The 20233-nt window shown below is 43.6% G+C and overlaps 1 protein-coding gene across 4 annotated transcripts in view; it reads left to right on the plus strand.

The window, feature by feature from the left end:
* FTO (FTO alpha-ketoglutarate dependent dioxygenase) overlaps positions 1-20233 on the plus strand; it is a 393836-nt gene that overhangs the window by 305507 nt on the left and 68096 nt on the right. The window contains exon 9 of one of the 4 annotated variants that reach the window (XM_040498032.1): positions 6775-7769. The exons of 2 other annotated variants lie outside the window; for them this stretch is intronic. In XM_040498032.1, the coding sequence (XP_040353966.1) occupies positions 6775-6802 (28 nt within the window). In that variant the 3' untranslated portion in view covers positions 6803-7769. Of the gene's footprint in view, positions 1-6716; positions 6745-6774; positions 7770-20233 lie in introns of those variants that run through there. One more of the 4 variants, XM_040498033.1, reaches the window with a different exon arrangement.

Below are 20233 nucleotides of genomic sequence, written 5' to 3' on the forward strand. Positions count from 1 at the left end.
AATAAATAAACGTTGAAAAAAAAAATTAAAAAAAAAAAAAAGAACTTCTTTTTAATCTATCGAACCATGTTCCTAAAATGTATGAATCATACCTCACCTTGAAAAACATTTTGGGGCGCCTGGGTAGCTCAGTCGGTTAAGTGTCCGACTTCAGCTCAGGTCATGATCTCGCGGTCCGTGGGTACGAGCCCCGCGTCGGGCTCTGTGCTGACAGCTCAGAGCCTGGAGCCTGCTTCGGATTCTCTCTCTCTGCCCCTCCCCTGCTCACGCTCTGTCTCTCTCTCTCTCTCTCTCTCTCTCTCTCTCAAAGATAAATAAACATTAAAAAAAACTTTTTTAAATATATTGCAAGGCTTGGCAAGCCTGAGAGATGAGAGCAAGAAGGAAAAAATGGAGGATGCTCGTAGATAGGTCAGGAAAAGGGAATGAAGAATTAAGTGAACGACGCAATCAGCAGGTTTGGGTTTTCCCAAAGACCAGTGGCTGATATCGGGTCTCTGATGGTGTCTCCTACGAGCCCAGTTCCCACGCTGCATTCCAGATTGGGTCTGCCCAGGCCTCCCACCGAGTCTTGCGGCCATGGCATTTGCCGGCACATTCTGCCGTCCCGGCGGCCGACTCCCCTACGACCACCCTGTCCCACCCGCCTCCTGTGTAGGTGGCACGTCGGGCCCCTTCGCTTTGGATCCAGGCCTGGGATCTCCTCCGCCATCATGTAGTTTTCCTGCAGGCCTCACCCCACCCAGCCACGCTGCTCAGCGTGGCACGGCAAGACTCAGCCTGACTCTTCTTCAGAGAAAGAGGAATTAGCTTCGGCGTTGGGGGTTCAGCTGTAAAGTGACGTTTCCCACACTCATAGACTTGCATACTGATGAGGAATTCAAGTTTATTTTAGACTGTTGCTGTGAGCAGGCCCCAAATGACAAGGGAGCACGGAGCTCATTAACCATCCTCGTAAGCCTCGGGAGCTCTCACGTGTCTTCTTGGTTGTGGCACAGTGCTAATTCTTTGGCTTTAATCAATTCCTTTCCAACCAGCCCCTCACATTTGTAAATCTTCAGTAAAACGTATGTGGGAAATCCATAGGACACGCTCCAACCCAGTTTTCAATAGTCAGAGGAAGCCCATCCTGGCCTTTAACATCGGTCCCGTTGACGCTAATGTTGCTACAGCACAGGGTCCCTGTGCCCTCAGCCCCACCCCCCGAGTTTTATGAAGGTGAGCAATTTAGGACAGTGAGAGTCACGGGATTTTGAATAACTTAGTTCCTAGGTGTGTTTGGAATGGAAACAAAGATAACCCTGTTCAACAGTGAATTTGTGCCTCTGGGTGAACGGCCAGGTGTTCTTCCAACTGAACTGTGAGACTAATTTCTTCCTGGCCTGTGGAAACCAGCTGAAGCAGTGGGCCAGCTGGTATATCTTCAATCTTGCATACCAACATCTTTCTCTGATTCACAGATTTCCTTTATCCCCAGCACTTCCTCTGGTATGTGCATCCCCGACAGTAAGCGATATCTCTTATTGGATTTGGGCATTTTTAAATCGTTGAGTCTTTTGGTGGGGAGGGTAGAGGAAGGAGGGTAGATGGTTACATTCGAATATTTCCAGTGGGAACCGTGCTTTAATCTCATCCACCTCTTGTTCTTTTTTTTTAAATTTTTTAAATGTTTATTTATTTTTGAGAGAGAGAGAGAGAGACAGAGAGACAGAGTGCGAGCAGGGGAGGGGCAGAGAGAGAGAGAGACACAGAATCCGAAGCAGTCTCCAGGCTCTGAGCTGTCAGCATAGAGCCCGACGCGGGGCTCAAACTCACAAACCGTGAGATCCTGACCTGAGCCAAAGTTGGATGCTTAACTGACTGGGCCACCCAGGTGCCCCTCACCCACCTCTGACTCCTGTGCATCAGATGGTCTCCACATTCATGAGAAGAGGACGCTAAAGTCATCGAGGGTGGCATTGTGAGCATTATTCTTTTTTTTTTTATGTTTACTTATTTTTGAGAGAGAGAGAGAGAGAGAGAGCTAAAGCAAGGGAGGGGCACAAAGAGAGGGAGACACTGAATCCAAAGCAGGCTCCAGGCTCCCAGCCATCAGCACAGAGCCCAACATGGGGCTCGATCCCACAAATGCAAGATCATGACCTGAGCCGAAGTCAAACACTTAACCGACTGAGCCACCCAGGCGCCCCTGAGCATTACTCTTTTTAACCTTTAAATGATCTCAGAGGAAACAAAGTTAATGTATATCCAGTTGTTCCAACACCTGCTATGACTAGAGTATAAAACAAGACGCTCTGGAGATTTTTATCTAGAGGAGAAATTTCCTTGGGAAACTGAAGACTTTCTTTTGCAAAGCACAGCTTTTTCCGTATTAATCGACACAGTTTTCCACGATCTGAGATTTGGAGGAGCCCAGGGATCCGCCTGGTGAGTCACAGGGTAGAACTTGACCTTTGGAAGCGGCAACCTATACCTGATGGTCTGGCGGTTCTCAGGATATATCAGATCATACCCATAATCGATTTCCCCAAATAGCTGTGACATACAAGATTCTCCGTGCACTAAAAAGGGTATTTGAAGGTCACAAGTAAGTGGCAGGGGACCTTTGGTGACTTGAACGTGCCCACTTTCGGCAGCCTGGTGCATGCTGGCGCCTTCTGGTATAATCTGGACCTACCTTACCCAGGCGTATTTAAAGGGAAACGAATGTTTCTTCACTAGTGTTACACACCCGCTTCAGTTTTCAGGAGGCTATGGCGCCTCGGTTGAAACTCTCCCTGTCTGTTTTTGAGATGAAAGTTCCGGGAGCGCCACCACCCCTCCAAGGTGAACTTGACCATGATGCAAACCATGAACCCCCTTTGGTCTGGTGTGTGTGCCTATTTTGGTGGACCAGACCAAGCCGTCACAGCGAGGGCTCAGCTGGCAAATGCTGTTCTCAGCCATTCACACAAACCTAGCCTATGCCTGAAGGGTGTGCATTAAAACACACGTGGCTTTTCAGGCACACTTTTAAACACACTGGATACTTCAGTTGCAGATTCCCTTGAACTGGATGCTAGTAGATCTTTACATATTGCAAAAACAATAATGTAATAATTAAGTAATAATCTGGCAAAGTACCGTAACAGCTTTCACCCCTAAGAACATATGTCACCTATACCGTTGACACACGGAGTTGTCTGTTGCAAGATTTTTCCGCACTTGGTAACAATTGTAACAGTTGAAGTTGCACCTGAAAAAGCAACATAGGTGAATTTTCAAAGGGGAATTTCTCATGGTTCATAACTAATAATAAAATAATAAAGCTATGCCCATGACAAAAATGCCCGCAGGAGATAGCACAGGACAAGAACGGGGAACCCGGACTAGCTTTTTAAAGAAGATATAACATTCTAAGACTTCGGAAAAATTCAGCTTAAGAAATAGCGTGAATAACACCTATTAATATTTGTTGCGTGTTACCCTGTGTCGAGCTGTGTGCCGCGTGCTTGGTGTCGATTTTTAAATTTCATCCTCACGAGTCTCTACGAAGCAGGTGTTTTATTATCCCTGTTTGTTAGACAAGAAAGCTGTGGCTCCAGAAAGCGTCTTGCAAGGTCATTCAGTCTCCAACAAGTGGGGAAAACTGGATTCCAGCTCACGCGGTCAGCCTTCAAGCCGTTATTCGTGGCCATGTCCCTTGCCTCGTACATCATTTCTTCCCACAGCAGAGGTCACAGCAGGCCAAACCCAGCGTTACGTAACAGCGGTCACTGCGGAGCCGTTACTCAGGATTATTTTACGTACCTTCGGGTAGTCTTTCATGTCATCCCCAAACCAGCTCCACGATGTAGGTGGCGGTGATCATCCCCATTTCACGTATGAGGACAACGGACATTCAGGTGGAGTAGTGTGTCCCAAATGCTGGCAGGGCTAACATCCCGCTCCGGGCAGTCTGGTCTCGGAAGCTACTCTCTCAACCTTTAGGCTAAGAAGTGCAGCTGTCCGCCGCCATTTTAAAACCGGGATGTTTCACACTACGAATAAAGATGTCTGACTCCTCTTAGAAGACAAAACAAGATGGGACGATGGGACAGTACTGGTTCCCTTCCACCTGGCAAGGGTCACTTGGCCACCATGGGTAGCTGCTCGCGGTAGACCCCTGTCTCCCTCCACTACCCCTCCCTTTCACTGCTTTCCTTCCTGCGCCCTCACTTTGGGGGGCATTTAATTTGCAGTCTGGGCATGGGGTCTCCCTGGTACCGGAGCTGCTTCCGCAGGGGTCTTCCTGTTGTATGTGTCGGTGCGAACGGCATTCCCCACAAAAGAACGACAAACTCCTCCTCGAGGGTCTTCCTCCGTCCCCTTGCCCCTGCATCTCTAGTGTTGGCACTCAACCAGGCAGGGAGCATGGGAGGCTTACAACCTTTTCTCTCTCTGCCTGGTTGGTAGCAGTCGGCCGGTGTTTGGTTGGCCATGACCAAGGAGGCAGCAGCATCTCCAGGCCTTGGCACACAGCTTGGTAGGCTGTTGTGTGACCCAGAAACCCCCAATCTCTGTACGCGTTAGAGCAAAATACAACTGTAACACCCGGAAGTGAAGAGAAATATTTTGGCAGGTCCATGCCTCCTCAGCAAACTAGAGCATTCTATCTTGAGGGAGGATTTTCTAAGAGCTCCGTCTTGATTATTTGTTCCACGTTGGGCCAAACCAGTGTATTATTGGTAAGATAATGAGTGGCATTCACCCAGGGGTAATCCTTGCAGGGATTTTGATGATGCAGTAAATCATGAGAGTAAAGCCTGAGTGGTTTATGCCATTAAAACCTTGGGATAGAATTAGACTTGTAATCACCACTTGCCCATGTTTTGTCATTTATGATAATTATAGTAGTAATAATCCGTGTATTGTTGAGAAGTAGCAGTCAGAAGCATCCATCAATTTTTTATCGACACCAAATCAAGTTGATACTTCATCTTTGCTGGAAAAATGTAGATTGCACCAATTAGTCTAAAGAAATTGGGCAGTCATTAGCAATGAAGTAAGCAGTTAATCTACAGAATATTTCTGGTTCCTCTGATGCCAACAATCCCTCTTAATTATGTGGAAGATTGCGAGCGTCTCTGGGACTCTGTCGATGGTGCCATTGTTGGCTTAGGTTAGAGGGAGCATCCGCGTCCCTGCTTTTATTTAAAAGAATGCACTGTTACCTCCCAGCCCCCTCTTGTGCCCTTCTGAGCTTCCAGGCAAATTTATTCTGAAGCAGAACACTCAAACCAAAGCAGTTGGCGTTTTCTTTTTCTTATTTAGAAATAGGGATTTTCCCCAGTGGGCTGCTTTCAGGGATGGTGTGTTAGCTCCCCATCCCATCCTTGTTACCTCTTCTTGTTCACCTTACCCAAATCATGGAACAATCATCTTGAAAAGAAAAGAAGGAAGGCAGGAAGGGAGAAAGGGAGGGAAGGAGAGAGGGACACACACAGAGAGAAGAAAGACCGAAAGAAAGAGTCAGAATTTGAAAGAAAATCCAACCAGTTGTGAAGAAATCCTGGTGCTAATGAGCTTTCTACGTCTGCCTCAAGTCTTTTCCCCAGGCTATCCTGATCTCCCTCTCTAGACATTTTCAATCGGCACTGCCCATAAATTGTACTAAGCAGCTGAATAATGTAGTGTGGAAATTTCAAATGTGTATATATATATATATATGTATATATATATATGTATATTTTTTTTTTTTTTTCTATTTAGGAAGTTTGGAAAAGCAAGACTAGGAAAGAAAGAACTCACCCCTAACCCCCCACCATGACACCAACCTCCATAACTCATAACGATCTTTTGGTAGATTTTATTGCGATCTCTTAAATGTACTCCTGTGTTGAGTTTTGTTGTTGTTGGTCTTTTGGTGTTATTACTAAGTTGACCCTTGAACCATGCAGGGTCAGGAACGCTGATCTTCTGCACAAAAATCCCCATATAACTTCTGACTCCCCCCAAAACTTAACTGATAGCCTCCTGTTGAAGGGAAGTATTACCAGTAACATAAATAGTCGATTAACACATATTTGTGTATGTTACATTTATTATATACTGTATGCTTACAATAAGGTAAGCTCTAGAAAAGAAAATATGAAGAAATCATACAGAACAGACTTAACAGTATAGTACTGCATTTACCAAAAAATGAACCGTGTATAAGTGGACCCGTGCAGTTCAAACCCATTTCTGTCCAAGAGTCAACTGTATTCTCTTTTTCAGTTGTCATACTAATTTTTTCACTTTGCTAACAATTGCAGTAACCATTTTCCATGTATGAATAGTACTCCATCAAATATGGAGTGTATATTTATCCAGGTTTTAGATCATTTCCCTGAGATACATTGCCCAAAGTGAAATACTGGATCAAAACTGATAAGCTTCTTTAAGACTCCCAATAGAAATGGACAAACTGCAGCCCAAAAGGACTGTACCAATTTCAAAAAGCCCACCAGTAATTTTATACACTTACCAGCTTCATTTTAGTGAATGAGATTTGAATTCAGATGTGTTGGCATGCTTGTAGCTAAGCTAAAAATATAAATTGTACCCCTCCATATATGGTGCTCTGACTCAGATTGGCTTAAACAGGGGCAATTATTATCTCATGTTACAGGAAGTTCAGAAGTAGGACAGCTGTAGGTGTGATATGATCAGAGGCCCAATGATGTCACTGATGGCCTAGATTCCTCTCTTTTAAGCTCACCATCGTAACCTTTACCCTCGTGCTGGCTTCCTTCATGTTTCAAATGGCTGCAGCTGCCCCAGGCATCACATCCAGATGTAGAAGCAACCGAGATGGAAAGAGATCAACTCTTCCAGTGCCTCCTTCTCAAGAGTGAGGAAATCCTTCCTAGAAACTCTCAGTTGACCTTCTTTCCGGTCTCATTGCCCAGATCTGGGTTAGACGTTCGCTGCTGAACTGAAGATTGCCAAGGGAAATGGAAACAGCATTATTGGCTTTATTAACCAAGATTTTCTCTTGAGCTGGCGGTGGCGTCCATTTTCTCGGAGTGTTGAATGCGTGAATAAAACAGGGGTTCTGTTAGCAACGAAGAAGAAGGGAATGGTTGTTGGGGAGAGAACCAGTAGTGTCTCCCTTATTTTTTTTTTTTTCTTCATTCTCTGGCACACTCTTAGAACCAGTTAAAATTCTGTAGTTCACGTGTTTAACAGATATGCGCAAACTATACGTTACGTCCTGGGCTTTGGCCTCCGTGTAGGGTCCTCATGTACTGTGATCATGCTTCGTGTTTCCTTTACGTTTTCCTAAAAACCTGCCTTGGTGCAACTCCCCAAAGATGGAAATCGGGACCTCCTCTATTTTTATAAACTTTTGGCATATAGGTCTCCTAGGGAGAGACTTAGCACTGGCTTTTCGGTTAGAGAATTCCTGTTTGGTAGAGATTTAACATCCGCTACTGACACTGTGAGGGCTTCTGCTGAGACCCAGGGTTTACAGCCTGATGCAACAAGCCTCGGTTGCAGTCTGAATTACTCAGGCTCAGGAAGTCTTATTCCACCGCACAGCCCAGCATTTTGAACGTTTCACTGCTCATTAGCCCCTCCAGCAAAAGACCAGGAGAGGGGAGGGTGGGGATCAAGGAATTCCTTTCAATCGAATACTCTTGTTTCACGTAGTTGGAGAAATGGCTGAAATTGCCTCCTCAAAGAGTCTTTTTGAAAATAATCTAGTTTATCTCTACACTCATTTTGCCACTAACTGTACAAATTATTAGTATTACGTTTTATTTAAAAAAAAAAAAAAAAGGCAGCAAGGTAAGAAAACACGTCCCTGGGTTGAAGAAACCAGCCTAGTTACTCCATGCCTGACAAATTCAGTACTATTTTGCAGTTCTTAGGTTGAGTCATAGGGTGCAGTTACCATCTTTTTATGAATGCCTGACTTGCAGGTATCTTTTGCCACCAGAGATATCAAGGTGATCTTGGATCAGACCTGCCCGTTCCTGGGGCACCTGGGTGGCTCAGTCGGTTGAGCGTCCGACTTCGGCTCGGGTCATGATCTCGCGGTTTGTGGGTTCAAGCCCCGCGTCGGGCTCTGTGCTGATGGCTCAGAGCCTGGAGCCTGCTTTGGATTCTGTGTCTCCCTCTCTCTCTGCCCCTCCCCTGCTCACGCTCTGTCTCTCTCTGTCTCAAAAACAAATAAAACATTAAAAAAAAACATTAAAAAAAAAAAAAACCTGCCCGTTCCTTCAGCCAAGTAGATGAAAGCCCAAAAAACCACCCATTTCCTACCTCACCATGATGGCGTCATGGCTTCTGTTGTTATTCTGGGTGGAGACAAACACAAAAAGCAAAAAAAAACTCCACCCACTGTACTTGTATACTTTTTGTTTTACAGTTTGTAAGAATTTTTACAACGTAATTACATGTTCTAATTATGAGATTACATACATTTCTACCACTTACATAATCAAGTGTAATTATACCGACTACTTGAACAGACAGTGATGAAAATTACTCGAAGCAAAAATTACACACAAAAAAATGCCGTTTCAGAAAGGCTTTTGGAGCATATACTCCACAGCCTCCCAGAAGGTGGGTCATGGTGAATACAATAAATAGCCTTCAGTAGCTTAGTTGTCCTCGGTAGGGCACGACGGATGACTCGTATCATTTTGGAAGCCTCGTCTTTTTAAAACTGTTTTTCAGACATAGCACCCGTGATACCTATCACCGCTACCCGTGCAGAAGCTGGTTGAATTCCGGGTTTGTCTCCTTCCCCTTACCTCCTGTGATTCTTTCCCTCTCTCCCTTCCGTTCTCTTTCCTCCTCCCTACCGCCTGCCTTTTATCTAGGGGCCTGGAGAAGGATTTGAAACAGTAGGCTAATGGGGACAAATGAACTTGGATTCCTGGGACGTTATTTCCCACTCGAGTAATCCTTGGATCAAAATGTTCGAAAGCAACTGGCTTGTAAGAGTTAACATTATGCTGAAAATTTTCTACCTTACTCCTCTGACCGTGGACGAGATCGGAAGTCAAGATCCATTGGGTTTCATGGCCCTTAGGAGCATCTGTAGCTTGGCGTCGTTGTGGAAGAGAAGCAAAGTAGAGAGAGGAAAGTAAACACAGACTACAGTGTAAGCAAAATGAGGAACCTTTAAAATGAAGTATGATGTTACAGACAGTTCCCTAGAAACAGCATGCTATTTCTTATAATTGTTTCTTTCATCACTGAAAACAAAGTGTATTGAAAGGGTCATTTTTCTGCGAGTCAAGTCCTTTCCCTCGGTGTTTTTTTTCAAGACATTTGTTTTAAGCAAAATGTTCTAAAATACGATTTTAAAACTTATCTATTTGCAACTACCGTTAACACCGCTAGGGTGTCTCCAGAACCTTTCCATCACTTCCCATGTTAAGTCATCTCTTGATTAAAAAAGAAAATAAAATCCCTAATCACCTGTCCCGAGTTTACAATTCAAAGCAGTTTTTGGACTAGCCAGTCATGTGCTCCTAAAGACAACATCTCTTAGGTGTGCCGTTCATCGTCCATATGGAGCAAATTAGAGAGAGAAGGAGGGGAGCTGCCACTGTTTCTGATTGGTTACGGTAGTATTAAAAAAAAAAAATTGACTCACCCTGCTCTGGAGAAGAAAGATGGATAAAATGCTCTTTGAACACACTAGTCTTTTTTTTTTTTTTTCTTCTAAATGTCGGTACAGAAGGGTTGCATTTATATTTGGCTTTCCAGACCTGTCTCTTGACCTTCTAATTACTTTATTTGAAACAGCACTGAGGGTATAATAAACCTGGAGGTTGCCTCTCCTTTGCTTTATCATAAATTAAAGCTGCCGGTTTGTTGAGGTGAAAGTGGAGGCAGAATGTTCATTACCGCTCAAGTGATGGCTTGTCAATAGCAGTGCTTTTTAGTTTGTTCTAGTCAGCACTTGCTGTGCATTTTGTTGGACCACTGGGAAATAAATACAACAAGATTATACGTTTGGAATACCACAAGAGTTCACAGAAAAAAAAAAAAACACAAATGATAAATTATACACTTGGTAGAAAGTGACATGCTATCTTGTGCTATTAACAACCAAAGATAATTGCAACGAATTGTAATTGCAGTTTGCAACTTACAGTACAGTGTGTCCAACATCAATCTTAATAGTGAACAAAGCAATTTATATTAAAACTTAATTCACTTGGTAACTTTCTGCTGTATACACGGGAGCTAACAGATGTAGCTTTTCAGAAAGTTCAAAGGCATTTGAAACGTGGCAAGAAATGCTAATGCAGTAAGCCTTGGAGAAATATTGCATTACTACTTGTAATGAAAACAAATGTATGTCATTATCTCCTACTTTGTGTTTATTTAATAAAATATGCAGTTTGCATGTTGGTGAATTCAGCGTTTCTGAATGGATATGGAATGATGTTCTATTTGGAATCAGAGGCCATACAGGACTAGCAATTATGCATCCAGTATAAATAGTCTGCTTTACGATTTTAGTAGCATGCCCCTTAACGCTTCACCGGGTTTTGTATGAGGTGTAACAGCAAACTGGAGTAACTTTATTCATGACTTTCCTTAGATTGGATGTCTTTGAAGCAAGAAAGGGAGATCTCCTGGAATTACTTAAGAGAACAAGCATATTTGTTTTGTGAGCTTGACTGATGGCCAGTAGAGCAGTTGAGTGAAATCTCTAAACTGATTAGGGCTTTAGTTCAAATAATCTTCTACCTTTTTCATTAATTTATTCCTTAATGCTATTTTGCTGCTCTTCTACCAAGGATAATAATCTCACACTCGCTGACCTCCATGAGTGGATGACCTAGAGCCCATAACTAATCTTATTTATCTCCTGACCAGCCGAACTTCATTTACCTTGACTGGATAAAGAGCCTTGCAAGTTCCTAAGCTTCCCCTCCTTCGTAGCTTTCTAGTTAATCTACAGTAAAGGGAAAGATGATAGGCTTTCCCAGTCAAGATCCAGAAGCATCCGGGGACAGTGGAAACTTCTGGCCATTTCTCTTTCTTTCTTGAGCCCTACTCTCCTAACGCAACGACTTTCATTTTGAAAGTCAATTTCCAGCCATGGGCCATATGCACACGTTGTCGAATTTAGTTTTAATTGTTGAGTACACGTACATAGCATTTGATATTCCGCTTTCTTTTGTTTAATACCAAAGTGTTGCCCGTGTTTCATAATTTAATAATTGTGCATTTTAGTGACAGTAATTCATTAAGTTTCTACACTGTGTTTTGCTTCAGCACTCCCCGTTATTCAAATTGTTGGGTTACTTCCACTCGGTTTCACTATTACAGATACTGCTGCAATAAAAATTTCTTTCACTGTTTTTTTTTTTTTTTTCATTTAGATTATTTCTCCGGAAAATATTATTAAAAGTGTAATTATTAAGCAAGCGATGTAAACATTTGTGTGGCTTTTTGCCTTATCACATTACTGAAATAGGTTCCCGGACTACTTTATAGTAGTTTATATTGCCTCCGGCAATGTTGGAGGACTACATAATTTTGTCACGGCAACACTGAGATTTATCCTGGTTCTTTCATTTATAAACTAAAGGATGTTGAGCAAGTTACTTAACCCCTCTGCCTCGTCTGAACCCTCGTTATTCCCCATCTGAATGAAGGTCACAATAATGGCGCTGAACTCATGGATCGTGAGGAGTATTACAGTACTGTGCGTATGTAAAATTTGGGGGACGGTGTCTGCCACATAGGAGCGCTCAGAAAACATTGGCTGTTATTATTCTTACCAAAATCTAATTTTTCTCCTTATTGAATATCACCTATGTAGGCTGCAATCTTTAAAGGAAATGCTGTAGTAGTCCATTGAAGCTTAGTGGTCAATAGACTCCATAAGCAACCTCCGTCTGTATTGAGTGAGCACTTTAACATTGCTTAGGCAACGAGCCACGAGGAAGAACTCTGCAGGAGTGAACATGCTGTCTGTAAAGGAGAGGCTTCTGGAAGCTCCTTCTCTTAATTTGTAATAACGAATAATAAATGGCTCTGATTCCAGAACAATCTAAATGGGCCTTGAAGCCCCAGGGTTCTGGGGTGCTGATCCTGTGATTCTTGCATTCCGTGAGAACCCAAGCCCCCCACCCCCCCCACCCCCACTTTAAGGAACTGGCCTCTGCATTAAATAATGGCACTTTTTATTTGTTGGTTTTTAAAGTAAGACAAAGAACTGGTCTCCTGGATTCCTTAATTCTGGAAAATTGACTTCAAATTTATAAATTTTCAAAGAAAAACTGTAACTAATTTTATTATTCCACGAGATGATATTGATGAAATGCATCTGCTACATCTCACTGAGATGAGAACGCCACCTTCCGAAGCAGAGAGTCAGAGCGGCGAGCCCTGGGTGACCCCCGAGCCCCCCACCAGCGCCCGGTCAGGCAGCATTCGCTGCCCACAGTAGAGGCTGGAGATTATTCGTTTCTCCAGACCTTCTTTTAAACCAAAAGAATGTGGATGCCTCACGTTCCCTTCTGATGAGAACTTCTGTGTTAGAATTCTGTGGTTGCGAGCAACAGAAAGAAATGCTGGCTAATTTAAGGAGAACAAAAAAAAAAAAAAAAAGCAAGAGGGTGGGAGGTTCTCTTTTGAGAAGGATACAGGGTTATTTATTTACAGTACCACGAAGAGTGCTCAGCAGGACAGGCGGCAGCCCCAAGCATCCAGGCAGGAAGAAAACACAGACACTCATCGGGGTCCTGCTGTTGGAAGGAGTAAGCTCTACTCCACTCAAGAATCAAAGTCTGACAGGGCCCAGCCTGGATCTTGTGCCTGCCGCCCAGCTAGGGGAGGCCACAGGACCTTGATGATAGTCCCACTAACACCGCACACTCCTGGGGGCTCCTGGGCGGCTCGGTCGGTGAAGGGTCTAACTCTTAATTTCGGCTCGGGTCATGATGAGATCATGATGAGATCATGGTTTGTGTGACGGAGCCCACATCGGGCTCCGCGCTGAGTGTGGAGCCTGCTTGGGATTCTCATTCCCTCTCTCCCTAGCCCTCCCCTACTCAAGCCCCCCTCCAAAGAAATAAATAAACATAAAAATATTATCAAAAAAGAAAAAAACAAAAGACTGCACACTACTGGAGGAAGAAATTTCCTAAAGCAAGATTGGAGTCCTATTGCTCGAAGAAGGGGAAATGGAGGCTGGGCCACTAAAAATGACAAAGGTACACTGAATTTCTTAAAAGACTGTATTGCTCTAGTAATTCCTCAGCAGTAACGATTAGGAAAACAACTAAATGGCTTACAAACACCAGGAAGTATTTGGACCGCTCAGTGGCCATTGTCCATGACTTTAGCCCTGGAGAAAACTAACAGATTTTTTATTACTTGGTATGGACACGGAAGGCTCACATCAAAAGGCATTTTGTGGGAGAAATGTCTCACATTTGGCTGCAAATATCACAGGCCTGAACAACAGAGGGATTTATATCCGCTTCACGCGAAAGAAATCCACAAAGAGTAGGACCATCATGGCAGCCGTACCACATCAGCAGTGTTCACGGCTCCTTCCGTGTTTCTTTCCGCTCTGTCTTTCTGGCATGGCTTCTGTCTTCAGGTCTCCTTCATGATCACAAGAGAACCACGGCAGCTCCTAATATGTCATGTACGTTACTGGGAAGGAAAAGGAAGAAAGGGAGGGAAGCCAAATGTGCCGGACCCTTGAGTCACCCCCATCCCCCTTTTAAGGAACTTTCTCAGAAGCCCTACCCAGCTGTCGCCACCTCCGTTCCATCAGCTGAAACGTGATCACCTGGTCACCCCTGTTGATAAAGGAAACGGGACTGTGTTTTAGCCAGGTACGTTGCTACTCCCAACAAGGTCAGGATTCTCTAAGGGAGGGAGAAGAGGAGCATGGGTGTCAGGAAGGCAAGCAGCAGTTTGTGGCTCAGACCCTTGCCAAAATGGACAGCCTTCAGCTCCGTGAACTCCCCTGCCAGTCCCGGTGTTACCAACAAGAAGCCAGGAAAGTAATAATGAAACATTTTCTAGAGGAGGGAGAGAAGTGAGCGGATTGAGTGATGAAAACGTTAGGTCATTAAATAAAGTTCCAACATTTTCTTCTTGCCCAAAACATTCACAACAAACTCTGCGGAACAGGAATTGAAGGGAAATGTACCACGCCATTTTTCTTTAGCCTTTTTGCAATGCAACAGGACAATCAATACAAATCTTTGCAGTAATCATATATTGATTTTCCTAGAATATAACTCCATTTAAAGCACTTTTATCCCCAAGAGTAGAAACATTGGAGGCTATCAAAGGAGGAAGTAGGTTTCCTTGACCCCATCTGCGGTGCACAATTGATTAACAGAGGATAGTTATGAGCGAGAGAGAGAGAGAGACAGAGAGAGACAGAGAGAGGGAAGAGAGAAGTCACCGCAAGGTTAATACTAGCTAAAGAGAAACACGATTGTAGGACATTAGGCTTTTGGTAAAATCGTAAGGTCGGGAAAAGATAATGATGCTCTCTAAAATTGCATGAGATTTTGAGCCCTTCGCATCCTCTTCCTGTGACCCCCACACCCCCAAGAGCCACCACAGCTGAATTTGGGGGGATTGGCAAAGCTGTGAATGATTGATATGTTTAGGTTCAGGGCTGGTAAGCTGGCTTGATGAGGGAATCAGTGACACTATTTCAGTTTTTCGTGAGTCAGTTATTAAGCACTAAACTCAAACTCTAACGTAGGCCAGATTGAATGTGTCTTTGCTTCAGACGAAGCTAAAAGAAAAAGAAGAAGAATTTATGTTTTAGAAAAATTGTTTTAAAACTCTCCTTTTCCTTCTGCTTTGTAAGAAAACAAAACCCCAAAAGAAATTTTTTTTAAATAAAAATAAAACAAACCTACCTTCGGCAAATCCCATGAGTTTAGGTCAGCTGACTATTTCTATTTTTTTCTAATTTTTTAAAGATATTTATTTATTTTTGAGAGAATGAGAGAGACAGAGTGGAGCAGGGGAGGGGAAGAGAGAAAGGGAGACACAGAATCCGAAGCAGGCTCCAGGCTCTGAGCTGTCACCAGAGTCTGATGTGCGGGGCTTGAACCCACGAACCCACCAGGATCGTGACCTGAGCCGAAGTCTGACGCTTAAACAGCTGAGCCACCCGGGCGCCCCTAGGTTGGCTGACTATTTCTGTGTGTAGATGTCATCCTCCCAGACACAGGAAAGTAATTGGATGGTAACGCTGGGAAAAGACACGCAGGTTCCACTCCGCCTCTGGCCCGAGAGGCTGGGATGTCGCCAAAACTGAGGACGACGCCTCCTGAAGCAATCCTGAGTCACCCTCTCTCCCACACTCCTTATGGAAAAGGCAAGAGGGTGGCCTGGCATGCCCTTGTTTCCAGTGTACTGTCCTCAGTGTATTTCTCTCCCTAAATCCCTCCTGTTTTTTGTGTCACGGCTGGGTTCGCACAGACTCTTTATTAAATTAGAAGGTGTGTGCGGCCTCATTCTCCTCCACAAAGTCTTGTGCTTGATACTGTTTATTTTACTAGCAACTTCTTCGGGAGTTTGTGTTTTGCTTTGGTGGTGTTTCCCCACCCCCTTTTTTTTTTTTGTCTTTTTTTGGTTTGGCTTCAGGCAAACCAACCAGCACACATTGTCAGATAAAGTATCTTATCTGTCAGCAGCACCCTTGTGAATTAATCATAATTCAATAGGCTTACTAATCAAGATTCGAGATGAATGTTTTGATAGAGCAATCAGATTTGTCTAATCTATCATTAGTTGACAGTCGCTGCAGGCAGGGTGTGAACTTGGCAATGGCAGCCCTGTTTCTGATCCCTTTGGCTGGGGCCACCGGTTGGGTAGCTGGTGGTAAGTGTGGTCCCAGGCCTTGCAACCAGTGAAGTTCCGTTTCTTACTCTCCCCGCCCACCGGTTTTCAGAATAACATGGGGTGGAGTCCTCTCGTGAACCCCCTCCCCAGGTGATCAACAGATTTGGGGACATGGCGTTCCCTTTGTCATTTTTACCGGTAAACGAAGGTGTGCCGAGCCCCGTGACCAGCCTCAAAGGTGATCGATTTATGGGGTCACTTGCAAATAGTGGCCAGAGAAAAAATAAACCTAACAGATTATTAAACGTGGTTGACTGCAGCCCTGTGTCACCTGCCTCTAAAACCTATACCCCATTTGACGGAGTTGCCTTCTTGGGGGAATTTACAGCATAGCTTATACATTTATTCCATAGGATTGCATAAGTAAAAGCTTTTGTTGTAGATCCATACTTCATTGTACCTAATGTTTCAAGTTCTGGGATAAAATTCTGAACTAATATACACTGTGTATATTACTTGGTAGTCACTAGTGTGAGAAAAGTAAGGATGGGGTTATTTTGTGGAGGAGTCTTTTACCAGTTTTCCTTCTCTTCCTGAGGTTGGTATTAGCATGAAGATTGTATTACTATAGAAAGCTTGGAAAGTTCCAGAAAAATCCAAATTCCTACAATCCCGTCAATATTAACAACATTTCACCCTATTAAAACTCGATAAATAATGGCATGGATACCTCAGTGGGTCATTGCCTGACCCTGTCATCCCCAAAATGTAACTCTGCCTGGCATGCTCTTCCGGAAGGAAGAACTCTTCCTGGCACGCGCGCCGGAAGAAAATCCAGAGGAATCCAGGAAGATGCTGCTGGTCTCAAGGTTTCAGTTTCTGCGAGAAAAGCACATGGGGAAACTCGCTTAGGCTGTTAGTGTGTCTAACGTGTTGGAAGTGACAGCTTTTCGATTTCACAGGCATGTCGCAAGCCTTACTAAATGAATGCTAGCCACACTTCGAGAGATTTGTAGCTTGGGTGATTCAGACAAGGGCCGGTGGAGAGTTACCTAATTAGACTCCAGGTGTAATTATGTAAGGCGTTCCAGGCAGCAGCGGGCTGTGTGTTAATTAACTTTCATGCTGAACATGCAGTAGCACCTAAACAAAGAATGCTTCACGGATGAAGAGAAGCTCCTTACTTTGCCCTAGCTGTATTCACCGTCTCCCAAAGCTTCCTTCCCTGTCCCCTCTTTTTAAATAACTTAAAAAAGAATTGTTTTTATTCTAGAGAGAGATAGAGCACAGGAGCAGGGGAGGGGACAGAGAGAGAGAGAAAATCTTAAGCGGTCTCCAGGCTCGGCGCCGAACGTGACGTGGGGCTCGATCCCACCCCCCTGGGATCATGACCTGAGCGAAATCAAGAGTGGGGATGCTCAACCGACTGAACTACCCAGGCAGCCCCACTTTTTTTTTTTTTTTTTTTTTTTTTAGTTGAGACATGAGGCATAAAGGCGTGTTGTCTCGTAAGAAGATCATCATCTGTCCCTACAACTCCCTTCCTACTTTCCTCCATAATTCCAGTACATTCTCTGGAATGATCTTTTACAGGGCTAACCGTGTCTGTATTTATCCACCTATTTCTCTGTCACTGGTTTGTAAAATCCGTATGATTTCCCATCATGATTTTTTTGGCTGTCCATGAAACTCCACAGGTCTCTTTTTGTGCTGAAGAAAGGAATGATACCCACTGACCCGCAGGATTAGCTCACCTCCCGTCAGCAGTCTAGTGCCATAGGAGTCCTCCTTGGCCACTCCCATTTCTGTCTCTAACGAACAACAGTGGGAAAGGCATCGGTTAAAGAATATTCTCTCTTCTATTGGGGCGCCTGGGTGGCTCAGTCGGTTGAGTGTCCAACTCTTGATTTTGGCTCAGGTCATGATCTCATGGTTTGTGAGATCGAGCCCCATGCCAGGCTCTATGTTGAAAGTGTGGGGCCTGCTTGGGATTCTCTCTCCCTCACTCTCTCTCTCGCTCTCAAAAATAAATAAGTAAACATTAAAAAAAAAAAAGAATATTCTTTCCTCTACTAAATTAATCCATGGCTTCATTTGTGCCATTTCTGCTGTCACTTGCTGCCCGAGTTCTTAACTAATGCATTAAAGTAAACTTTGCAAAGCCATATAAATCAACTCTCCGTGCTTGCATGAGGAGAGACTTGAGGTCATCAAATAAGCACTGTGTGTGGATAGTGACCAGGCAATTTTCCAGGCTTCTCCCTGTTCTCAAGTGGGAAAATCCCATTTTGAGTTTCCCTGTTCCTTCTAATCCCATCTCCTTGACATCTCCCTCTTCATTTTGCTACTAATGAAGTCTAGGACGACACACAGGACCACTCAGTTCATCCGGGAGATGAAGCTTCTAGAATTCTACTTCTACAATTCTGTCTATGAAAGCATGAAATTAACATAGACTAAGGAATTGCCAGAAACATTAAGAATAGATTGGATTCAACACCCTTTTTTATTCTGGTACCTCTTACCAGTTATGAGAAAGAAATGTTTCAATTTTACTGCCTAGTACTAATAAACAGGTGCAGGTGTTGGAAGAAAGGAATAATAAAAACCTTTGTTGGATGAAAAGCATTATTTCATGCAGCACTGTGACATTACAGGGAAGGCCTTCACATAATGCCACCTTAGGGATAATAAGGGACATTGGAACAATTTTAGTGCTACCTTTGCATAATTTTCAGTTGGGTGAAACTCAGTCTTCATTGTCTCCCTCTACCCACCGCCATCCAATGTGGATCAGATCAAGCCCTCATAGTCAAAACGAGAGCAACCAATTTTGACCAATCACTTGCTCTTTGCAAGATTATGTTTGCTGCATTGGGAGTAGGCTTAGACATCATTCCTGTCCCCAGAGAGTTTACCATCCGTTGGTGAAGATAAGACATAAAAAACCTGAGAAGTAAAACTCTAATAAAGAATCTAAAATACAAGTTCAAGACGACACTAGGGAAGATGGGTCACATGACAATACATGACTGTCAGATGCATTTACAGATTTCTTGTAGAAGAAAAATCTTCAACCCTTCTGATAGTAAGGGTTCATAGATACCAGTTGTGAATTCGGAGCTGAAGTATTATTCTGCAAAAATGCTTTTCAATTTTGAAGGGCCAGTGCAAAAGAGACACCTAGTCTTTGTAACTGGTAAAATAATTACTTGGATTATCATTGAAATAAAGGCATAAAATTTTAAAATTCTCATAAAACTCATGGGCTTCTGAGAAAATGCCAGTGGTACCTCACAGACCCAGGACAGGTGGTCATTTCATTAGTGAGTTCCAAGTTCAAATGGTAGGTTCATTTCAAGTTACATAGGTAATATTTTAGGGAAAAGATAGAGTTCAGATAGAGTTAAGATGGAGACAGATGTATGGGAAGAGGTCCTTTCAAATAGGTAAAATTTCTGACGAAGGTCAGAATAGGATTGTATAAACTAGGTTCCATGTGTTAAGACTTTCTGGCTGAAACAGAATGTTCAAGAAACGGAGACCAGATATTTGGGAAGTACCAAGAGATGGCTGAGTTTTTGGAGGCCTTCAAAAGTTTCCAAAGCTGAGAAGGGACATGATGCTGGAGATATTTTAGCGAAGATTAGTTTGGAGGCTGGGTGGGCAATGGATATGGGCTGTTCTCATTTAAAGGGTTGTATTTAGAGAAAAGCCGTGTTCCTGCAATGAGGTGACGTGGCCATGCATTCAGGCGGAGTAGTGGTAACAGAAGAGTATGAATTTCAAAGGACCTCTAATGGAAGAGAACTTCATAACCAATTGGTTATGGGGATGAAGAAGAGGAAAGAGTCAAGGGTGGTACTCTGATTTCAAACTTGGAAGGGAATGGACATTTGGGAGAGGGGGCCGTGTGCCCCAGCACTAGCACAGGGAGAAGGATACAGTCCCATAAATAGCTGTGGCTAAGACCCAAAATGCAAAGAAGGAAGCACAGCCTTGACGTTTTCCTGGTTGCGAAAATTACAAAATTACCCCGCGAGGGATTATTTGATCTTTGCGTCAGCTCAGTGACCTGAGGTACAGTAATACCTAAAGTAGAAAGCCGGCAATGGAAAGGAAGAGATTTCCAAATTTTTTAGGGATTCTGCTATTTTAGCGTGGGTTAGTAATTACCTTGACTTTCTTCCTACAGGGCTTTGTAGTTAAGGACCTGTTCACGCCCTCACCAATTGACAGCCAGATTCCCCCTTCGTTCTATTTAGGTTAAAAGATTTTTATATCACCTTGGTTTTCAGAAACTGACAAACTGCCAGTGGCCTGTCAATTCCGGACTGACTTTTTTTTTCACCTGCTCACAGAGATACTATTGTCTTCGGAGAACTAGTGCTTTTCTCCAGTGATGTGACTAAGCCCATGT

Source organism: Herpailurus yagouaroundi, unplaced genomic scaffold, assembly GCF_014898765.1.
Source record: "Herpailurus yagouaroundi ecotype Mexico unplaced genomic scaffold, PumYag 190, whole genome shotgun sequence".
NCBI lineage: Eukaryota > Metazoa > Chordata > Mammalia > Carnivora > Felidae > Herpailurus > Herpailurus yagouaroundi.